Genomic DNA, 9,951 nt, shown 5'->3' with positions numbered 1-9,951 from the left:
AATATATAGAAATGCCTGAAATTAGTCTTACACAGTTTTCTAATCTACAGGTTTCTAGCGTAAGCAAGCAAGTAGACTTTGTAAAATGTGTCTACTTTGTGTGCAGTTGACCCTTATGACAAAATAACTATAGTAATCATATAATAAAATTTAGAGGGATGCAATACAAATATCACACTAAAACTTTAAAATGGCATGCAGCTAATATAGATCAAAAGCTATACCATAGAAAACCATACAGTAATACCATAAACTCACTATAAATACATATAGGAATATTATTGAGATTTTTCACCTAGGGAATATTAACTGTTCTTGTATATTTTTAAGTGTGGATGATAAAAAGCATGCAAATGCTGCTGCAATTGCATTTGTATTAGAAGTATGTCACCTGACTGTGGATTTTAGACTGAGGACAAACTGAGAAATAAGCCAATTTAAGGTCTTTTAATCACACATAGCTTTAAACTTGCTTTGACTTGCAAACTTGCACTACATACACAAGACAAACATGAAGAATGTCATATTTCCATCAACTAACAAATACTGATTGCATGTGCAGTACGTTCCCTGAGATAAACACATGATTATAAGTGTGGATTTTTCAAATAGTTTAGATTCCAGTCATTTCAAATTCATCACATTTCTCTGGAGCACACACAAAGAACACTAGGGGGTGGCAGGATAATAACAACACAATAATAACCAACAGGAACTGAGAGACTGGAGAGAAGAGATAGGAAATCACACACGGAACTAGTTGAAATAGTGAAAAACCACACACACAGCTGGCATGGGGAAGGATGCGGCTTAAAAAGTCTATACAGCAAATTGAGTGTAACCGTATACAACTTATAGTTACAGCTACAACGTACTAAGTTAGTATAGTCACATAAGTGCCCCTTTGAAATGATGCAATGTTCATATGGCCATAAATCTTCATGTGTTGTTAGTAAAGGCCTATTTTCCATTTTCAGTCTCATGGAATATAGTATATTCACAGATACCTACTGCTTATGCACGCACGCACGCACGCACGCACGCACGCACGCACACACACACACACACAATACTGCCTATCAGTGGCTTTTATCTGACCAGACCTAGAGTAAATGGATGCTGAAGAGCCTCTGGCTTACACAGTGGGAATCAAACTGTTAACTCTAGCACCATTATCAACCACACAGGAATTTAAGATTAAGTGCTGTACAATATCAGTCCAATCTGCGGTCAGGGCGTCATGTCTACAGCAGACTGGTGTGCAACCTTTAACATTTTTGACATATTACAAATATTTTAATTACCGCTGGCATTATTGTTAAAGGAACCCAATTCAGGCACATTCCTGTTCTAGATAATGTGTGTATTTCAAATGTGCAAAGCGAAGTTCCTCAAATGAATGCCATTACTTTCCATGGACATGGAGTTGATCAGTTCTCAGGGTGTGTAAGGGGCAGATGGAAAGTTCCTTGAGTTATCATCACTTACACTGCAAGTCACAGGTTCTTAAAATTCTTAAGCCACAGACCCGAACGAGAAATGTATTTGCCTTGGGACCCACGTTCATTAAAACATTACTTCTGTTTTCATGTGGGCCAGTAGTCCATTTTGGTCAATTTGGTCTATTGGTCTACGCGAGTGACCCACATTTTAAGAAACCAGGCTGTGAGTCTATCATCAGTGGGCGTGCTGGTGTTGATGCTGATGCTGATGGTGGTGATGGCAGTGTTCGTGGTCTTTGTGCTGCTCTGCAGCACGATCCAACAGCTCCAACATCTCCTGCACCAGGACCTGAAGCGCTCTCCCCAGGTCCTGGCTGCTGTAAGGTTTCCCCAGAGGAGGCACATGGACGAAGGCACACCGGCCCTGCCCCAGGTACAGAGACGTGTAGTAGGTGTAGTCACACAGATACCTGGCAAGAGGGCAAGGGATGGATGTTACGTTAGGTAAAGATTGTTTTTATGGTATTTTTACTTTATGAAATAGAGTAGTGCGAAAGTAGTGAGAGAGAGGGGGAAAACACGTGACAAAGGTTGTGAGCCAGCATTGCAAACATACAGTAGGTGCCCCAGGCTGTTGACTTTTCAAGGCGTGTTAAATAATTAAACAATCTTAATTAGCATGCAGACATCTGCAGTTGTTCAAAGTGAAAGCGAAGTGTCCCATTTCATGAAATGGCTTTTCTAGTAGTAAGTGTAGTCACAGATACAGTAAGGGGCAGATGTTGACAGAAAAACTCATAAAACTGTTTGTATCTTGATTCCCAAAAGGATGCTCCTTTCCAATGTTTCTTTATTGGTGGTGCTAAACCAAAAACATCTAATTTGTTATGTTTTTATTATAATTCATAATAATTAATGATAATTATAATAGCCTAGCAAAAAATACACAGCAAATTACTATATTTTCTGATCTTATTTACAGGGCTGAACGATTTTGAAAAAATATCTAATTGCGATTATTTTGACTGATATTGCAATTGCGATATGATTTGCGATATTAGAGGGAATGATCATTTTTACATCATTATTCTCATTTTCATTGAAAAACGTATTAAAATGATTATGGTGTGATTTTTGCGGGGGTCTGTACCAAACAAAGATGTTTTCTTAAGTCTGTAGAATATGATGTGTAGGCCAGGACATCTCTGCAGCACCACAATATTTCATTTAAAATGGTATTTTGACACACATTTCGCCTTTAACAAATATTGTGCCTCCTGCGATTTGAAAATTGCAGTAGGCCATATTGTGATTTCGATAAAATTTCAATTAATTGTTCAGCCCTACTTATTTATCATATTTCCCCACTATATTTTCTAATATAATAGAAATCTGAAAACAAGGAAAGAAAAAACAATTCTGTTACAATATGCGCTTTGAATGCACTCAAAAATGTATGAAGTGTGTGTATGTGTGTGCGCATATGCGTGTTTGCCTAGATGTGTGCATAACCGTAACATTACTGACCTTCCCGCATCCTTAGATACGGACACAGTCACTCCGAGCCCAGAGTCATTGACCTTCTTGCAGATAGTATCCATGTCCAGGACTGAGTGTATGCAGTCCGGGCCGTTCTCCATGCAGCACTGGGAGGCCGGGCAGAAGCTGCAGTTGTCCAGGCGTCTGTAGCCCTCGTTGTGGCCACACTGCTCCAGCGTGACTGTGGTGGCTAACCCAGAAACACCGACATGGACCACCAACTGTTGACCGGACCACAAGGGGCAGAGGAGACGTGTGGAGGTGGCAGAGGTTAGTCAGGGCATTTTCTGTTTTCTGGATGGTTGATTGATTCACTGATTGATTGATGACTGATTTTAGCAACATTTCATATATTATGGAAAATTGTATATTTCCTTGAATACCTGTGGCTGGTGCTGTTTCCATAGTGAAGGCAGGAGGCTCTGAACAGCCTGGTATTCAACAGGCACCTCACACACATGAAGGTCTACAGCCTCACCCAGACCCAGTCGCTCCAGTTCCTGTTGGCACAGCAACAGGAATTACATGAAGAGCAACACGCATAACTGAACACGATTAAAGCCTTATTGTAACTTTTGAGCAACACATAATGGGGATAACACAATATAAGCATAAAAGTAATAATACTTTCACAATGGATACAACATGCCGAGTGCAGAGATCCACCTCAAATGCATTGGTTTAGTGCCTGATTGACAAATTCAGGCAATAAAACCAAGTGAAAATAAAACCAAGTGAAAAAAACCAAGGGAAAACCCTTGTTAAATATGGACAAATCAATCACTGATTACCTGTACTGCCACCCAGCTGGAGTTCACTGTGTGCTCTCCAAACGGCTCAAACCCTGCAGAGAAAAGAATGCCACAAACTATCAACCATCAGCCTTGCAACAATGATAAACAGTGCAGCAAGATAATAGAAAGACAGCGAGGATGCTTATCTGTTTTGTGCAGAACTGATAAGAGCGAATGTGTAATAAGACTCTTGATTCAAAGTCTAAAGGTGGGCAAGTTAAACATTAATTGTACTAGTCAAGCCCTTCACTGCACTGCAGCACAACGTTATGATTTTCAGTGGCAAAGAATGAATCCTCTTTTGCATTTGATAACAACATTGAGCAATTGTATGTTTGAAAAGAACTGAAATTCAGTCATTCAGTCTCCTCCTGATTCAGATCTTTCTTTATCTAAGCCAGCAGACAAAACCAATAAAATCACACTATGAATTATTGTCTTCATTATATGATAACCTTTTTGAAAGTTATTACACATTTATAATACAATTAGCTAAATAATATTATGGTAGCTGTCTGTCACAGAGACAAGTGGAAAGCTCACTGTACTGTATCAACACTGTAATGAACATAAACACATGTTTAAAGACAGAGCTGACTGCCTCCAGTCCCCCAACCCAATTAGATCACTCACCTGTTACTATCACTTTCTTCTTATTGGCCATTATCCGTGGTTGATTTAATAGGAATTCTCAAAAATCTATTCTGTGGGTATCATATCCCCCCTGAACGAGAATTGTCTACACTCGCTTCTCTCTTCCTCTGGTTCACTGCTGGAGGAAATAAGACGCGCAACAAACACAGATAGATTATACTGCCACCTGCTGTACGGGCATGCATCCATCCACACAGCACATAATAATGCACTTGATCTCTCACATGTTCCTGCATGACCACCAGGAAAAAAAACAAAAAACAAAAAAAAAAACAAATAATTTCAACATGTGTATCTCTTCACCCTGCTACACTAGACAGTTTTCCAACTGGCTGAGTAACTGGTTTGGCAGACAGGGAGGGATGAAATTGACCTGATCTTTTTATCCAAGTGTATTAATACGATAGATTAAAGCCCCATGTGTGCTAAATGGGAAACCAAGCATCTGCACCAATCAAGGGGCACTGATAGACTAAAGGTTAAATAATCGGGCAAAGGAATGAAAAATAGGCTGCTCACCCCTCCCTCAACAAGTAGGAGCCCCGGAATAAACATTTAACCCCCAGCTGCCCCGGTGGAGCTGCTCACTGACACAACAGTAGAAGACTGTGGTTGCGCTGGGCAGCTCCAAGGTGTGAATGTGTGTAACTGGGTGTGACGCAGGGTGTTGCTGAAAAAGAACACGCTCAGTCTCAACCCTCCCCGGAGAAATAAAGCTAAAGGACACTTCCTCTGGCTGAGGGGGGGAGGGAGATATTTGGTCTTACACAATCTCTATTACACAAATTTAGACTAAAAACCTACTTCTCAGTTGGAACACTGACTGTTTTCATGAAGGCAGTGCTAATCTGATATCTTCATACAGCATAACAGATTTTTTTTTTCCTGTCGGTGCACTCGGCAGTCCACACCCCTGGGCTGTGAAATGACTCACACATTCTGGACACTGCACCCTGAGAGTGTGGCTCTAAATTGGCTGTGCTAATAAAAGTATGGGTGGAGAATTTTTTTTTTATTTTCTTGGAAGAATATTAAACGGTGAATATCTCAAATAGAATCATCCCTTTTCTTATTAATTTGAGTGCTTCTGTGGTACAAAATCAACACCTCTTTTCTACCTCTGTACTTAATGTCCACCACACATGATTTTAGTATGTATGCACACACACACACACACACACACACACACACACATACACACAAACCTCCGCTGCTTCTTGTCGCCCCCATTGACCACCCACACAACCTGCACTGCAGCTCCCAACAAGCCTCCCCTCCCCACCCTCAACCCATTCACCTTCCTCTCTGTCTTGCCTGCGTCACTCGCTATGTCAGCGTTGCCATGGAAACTAATGATGCCCTCTCTGCTCCCGTGGTGCTGATGCAGACGGTCTGCTGACGTCTTCACTTTCTATGGGTGGAATAACAATATTCCAGTTTCCACCACACGGCCACAGTGCTAACCAGGGCTTACTCCTTATTTATGTCTCTCAATATCCACCCAAAACATTTCTCTCCTTTTTCACATCTTGTTCCCAAAAGAGATGATTTCCTAACTGGTCTGTTGTTTAAAAAAATTGTATAGTGCTTCTGATTTCATGTTGTAAATATACCGAGTTGGCCCTGGCAAGCCGCATTCGGCCATGCTGTGGAAAAGCAGGTATAAGCTGCTTCATCTACCTGCCAACCTGCTGTGATTGGCTATTCATAGAAACAGCAATAGGCCATTAAAGAAGGAAGAGAATAGCCTGGAACCATTATTTGCCATATGTAGTTCACACTGTACGCTTTACTGGTGAAGGCTGAGACAAATCCATCTAGAAGTCCCCCCTTGTGGAGAATAGATTATATTCTATTCTATTCTATTCTATTCTATGCTATTCTATTCCACTGGATGTTTCAAAAGTCGCTATACATGTATATATGTATACATCATTAGTACTCACTGAATTATTAAATATTTTTCTTGGATCCTAGTACTCCTATTGTTTACAGACTGTTGAATGTTGAATTATTTTGTTAAATTGACTAAATATGTTAAAAAATTATACAGGTTTGTTTTTCATTATCATTATTATTATTATTATTATTGATAAACACTGTATGCCTACTTTTGAAACACACTGATAAACAGGCTGTGGGCGGCTGAACATCCACCAGCCAAAGCCATTAAAGCCATGAAACATAGTCTGTTTGTACTTCAGCATCCACTGATGGACATGTCCATGCATTAACTGTTCCATGTACAAAGTTGAGTCAGAGAATAATACATGGTTTCCTCATTCCCCTTTCAGTGTTTCCTTCCCTTTTCCAGTTCATACATGATTTCTTCCCCAAAACCACTTTCAGACCTTCCAGCACCCCATCTCAACTCTCAGTTCAGCTGCTTATGAGGAGTGAATGTAACCATTCAGAAGGCAGAATGCCATTCAGAATGAGCCTTGATGAGCTGCAGTGTAACAAGTGGTGTCACAATGTTTGTTTCTGATTAATAGCAAATTAAATAGATTAGTAGAGACACGCTCAGACCACACATTACTGCCTGCATACCAAACCAAACCAAATGAGGGTTCATTCTATTCTGTTCTGTTCTGTTCTGTTCTGTTCTGTTCTGTTCTATTCTATTTAGGTTTGAGAATTTCAATATTCCTATATAGAATCTAGGTCACCCAAATCCATGGAGCACTCAAGATTACACTGATTCTATTTCCTCCCTGTCTATTTTAGGATTTCTATTCTGTAGAGGTTTGTGGATTCTTACGTAGGAGAAAATCTTTCACATTCTGTGGTGCTGCCAACGTTCAGCCACCACACTTCAAATGGATTCCTGTATTTTAAATGTTTGAGGATTTCTATGGAGAATCTAGGCAATTCCATTCTACGAAACTGTCAAGAGTCAGCTGATTCTATTCTATTCTGTTCTATTCTATTCTATTCTATTCTTAGTCCAAAGTTCCTCTTCAGACTGGCCTAGCCTAAGTTGAAGAAGTCTTTCTGTTGGGCCTGTTCTTCCATTCTTCCTTTCCTTAGCCTTCGCCTCTACACCTTCCCCGCCCAGTCTCTGCTCTCTTTTGGCGACCCTGAGCTTTTTTATGCTATGACATCAAACCACAATGCATTGCACTGTTTGTAGTTTACCTAAAGTCTCCATGGCAATAAAGACCGACTCGGCCCCTTATTTAAATTAAACCGGAAACCAACGTCATTTTGGGCCAATCTCCGCGCTCTGGAGTGACATAATGGAATTTTTAGGGCTAGAAAGCGAGCGGAGGGCTGGCGCTGCGCATAGCAGTCGTGCCATCGGGAAAAGGCAATATCATCTGAACAGGAAAGACCGACCGTAGCCTTTAGGCAAAAACAACTCAAGTGACCGACTGATACAGCTTGATATACAAAACAGTGGGATAAGGAAGCGGGATCACATGAAATTAGGATCACCTGATTTCCTCTGCTTGGATGTAACTGTTGAGTAATCTTTGTTCATGCGTAACGCTCAACATTCCCTCATGTGAGGGTGTAGAATGGAAACAGCCCTCTACCCAGGCACCGCGGTCAATACTCCGAGGGTCTCGAGCATCTATTCCCAGAGCAGCATGATGAAGAAAGAAATTAATCTGAACCTGGACGACCAGAACTCCGAGCTCAAATCAAACCCGCTCCGGGACACGGACGGCCTCCTCAACTCCCCGGACTTGGGACTTTTGAAGCTGGCCTCTCCGGACCTTGAACGCCTTATCATTCAGTCCAACGGTCTGGTCACCACCGCCAACCCGACTTCCCAGTTCCTCTACCCGAAGTCGGCCAGCGACGAGCAGGAGTTCGCGGAAGGTTTCGTCAAGGCGCTGGAGGATCTGCACAAGCAGAACCAGCTGAGCGAGGCGGCGTGCGTCTCGGTGGACAGACTGGAGCTCCTGGGATCCAACGCGGTCGGGTCCGCCGGGCTTCAGACATCCGACCTCCCCGTTTACACGACTTTGAACGGCTATGCCGCCAGTCCGCTGGGAACCACCACGATCAACTACTCCACGGACACCATCCCGTTCCCGCCGCCTCCGTCTCATCTGCCCAGCGCGCAGCAACAGGCGGCCGCTGCGGCGGCTCTGTCACGACTCCAGACTGCCGGTGGGGTGAAGGACGAACCCCAGACAGTACCAGACATGCAGAGCTTCGGAGACAGTCCTCCGCTGTCTCCCATTGACATGGACAACCAGGAGCGCATCAAGGCGGAGCGGAAAAAGCTGCGCAACAGAATAGCCGCCTCCAAATGCCGCAAGAGAAAACTGGAGAGGATTTCTCGTCTGGAGGACAAGGTCAAGACCCTGAAAACGCAGAATACCGAGCTGGCATCCACGGCCAGTGTGCTCAGGGAGCAAGTGGCCCAGCTCAAGCAGAAGGTGATGAACCATGTCAGCAATGGATGCCAGCTTCTACCAAACCAAGTCCAGGCTTATTAGCGAGGCAGTGGAGGGAAATTCCATTATTGGTACTCTACATGGATCTCTTTTGTAACTGTAAGCTACATGCTCTGAGGATATAGGCCTGTAATTTGAAGCAGATTTGGAACATTTGCCTTTTCTAATGTAAAAAGGAATAGCCCTTTGTCCTTAAATGTATGAGAGTTAATGTGAGGCCATTGTAAATGCACCCTCCAGGTAAAGGCCGCAACTGCCCGAGAAACACAGAGACACTTTATTTGCATTTTACTGTGTAGGAAGGAATAGGCCTTAGTGATAGTTCCAAGTCAACTGGAAAGTCACAGGTAAACCAGAGACAGGTGTATAGGCTGCAGCCTCTTTTGTTTCATGAAAATCTGGCTACAAACCATTGTTATGCAGCAAACAGACTCATTTTGCTGCCCTCATTTGGGAAACCATGTAGCAACTGAGCTATCCAGTGGACTGGAATAGGATAGCATTACCTGTGTGTAAGCTGGACAATCTCAACAGAGTGCAACGTAACACCAGGGTGTCAAAGAGTGCTGTCATCCACTGTGTAATATAATGCCTTACTTGTTTACAAGCACTTACCAATGACAAATGTATATTTTATTTACTGAAACATAATGTGTCTTATTTTACATAATGGTCTTAATTCTTGTTGTTCCTCCTCTTTTTGCAGAAATGAACAGTGCATGTCTTGTAGCTTTTTTGTGTACAGTAACCAATTGTATTTTGATTATAGTGGCTGTTGTGTATTTCTTCTGTGTACATTTTCAGTCACAACCCATCCATGAATGTATGTGTACGTGCTGAGAAGCCCCATGTAGCCATGTGTAATGGACTTTCACGTCTCAAAGACATTTATTAAATTCACTACATTACTACAGCTGATGTGTGTTGTCTGTCTCACTGAAGACTGAGGGTCTGGTTGCAAAAGTAGAAGAAACAGAAATAAAGTGTCGGTCCATACCGTTACATTCATCTATTCTTACATAGATGACACCTTAATGCTCTGGGTGCCTGAGGTCTCGGAGGTTGATGAGAGCTTGAACCAAGCCATAGATGGTCAAACAGCCCCTTGTG

General features: G+C 42.3%; 2 protein-coding genes across 2 annotated transcripts; one reads left to right on the top strand and one right to left on the bottom strand.

The window, feature by feature from the left end:
* Nucleotides 1-477: 477 nt before the first annotated feature.
* On the bottom strand, nt 478-4,548 carry LOC139657546 (pyroglutamyl-peptidase 1-like). The gene is made up of 5 exons (XM_071535427.1): nt 4,409-4,548; nt 3,773-3,825; nt 3,365-3,481; nt 2,970-3,202; nt 478-1,912 (listed from the first exon to the last, which is right to left on the bottom strand). The coding sequence occupies exons 1-5, from the start codon at nt 4,437-4,439 to the stop codon at nt 1,678-1,680; spliced, it is 669 nt and encodes a 222-aa protein (XP_071391528.1). The 5' UTR covers nt 4,440-4,548; the 3' UTR covers nt 478-1,677.
* Nucleotides 4,549-7,733: 3,185 nt separating this feature from the next.
* Nucleotides 7,734-9,754, top strand: LOC139657541 (transcription factor JunD-like). The gene has a single exon (XM_071535419.1). The coding sequence runs from the start codon at nt 7,951-7,953 to the stop codon at nt 8,881-8,883; it is 933 nt and encodes a 310-aa protein (XP_071391520.1). The 5' UTR covers nt 7,734-7,950; the 3' UTR covers nt 8,884-9,754.
* The last annotated feature ends 197 nt before the right edge of the window (nt 9,755-9,951 follow it).

Source organism: Centroberyx affinis, unplaced genomic scaffold, assembly GCF_046629955.1.
Source record: "Centroberyx affinis isolate AG114_WGS23_722 - 3 ecotype Tasmania unplaced genomic scaffold, CSIRO-AGI_Caff_v1 ptg002707l_1, whole genome shotgun sequence".
Lineage (NCBI taxonomy): Eukaryota > Metazoa > Chordata > Actinopteri > Beryciformes > Berycidae > Centroberyx > Centroberyx affinis.
Note: the sequence above shows the minus strand (reverse complement) of the source record. Positions and strands in the feature narration are given on the sequence as shown.

Excerpts from the sequence above, each read along its gene's own strand:
- LOC139657546 (XM_071535427.1), bottom strand. The coding sequence starts at position 4,439 with ATGGCCAATAAGAAGAAAGTGATAGTAACAG. Across the intron at positions 3,203-3,364 it reads GGAAACAGCACCAGCCACAG|TTGGTGGTCCATGTCGGTGT; the intron begins GTATTCAAGGAA and ends TCCGGTCAACAG. Across the intron at positions 1,913-2,969 it reads GTATCTAAGGATGCGGGAAG|GTATCTGTGTGACTACACCT; the intron begins GTCAGTAATGTT and ends CCCTCTTGCCAG.
- LOC139657541 (XM_071535419.1), top strand. The coding sequence starts at position 7,951 with ATGGAAACAGCCCTCTACCCAGGCACCGCGGTCAATACTCCGAGGGTC.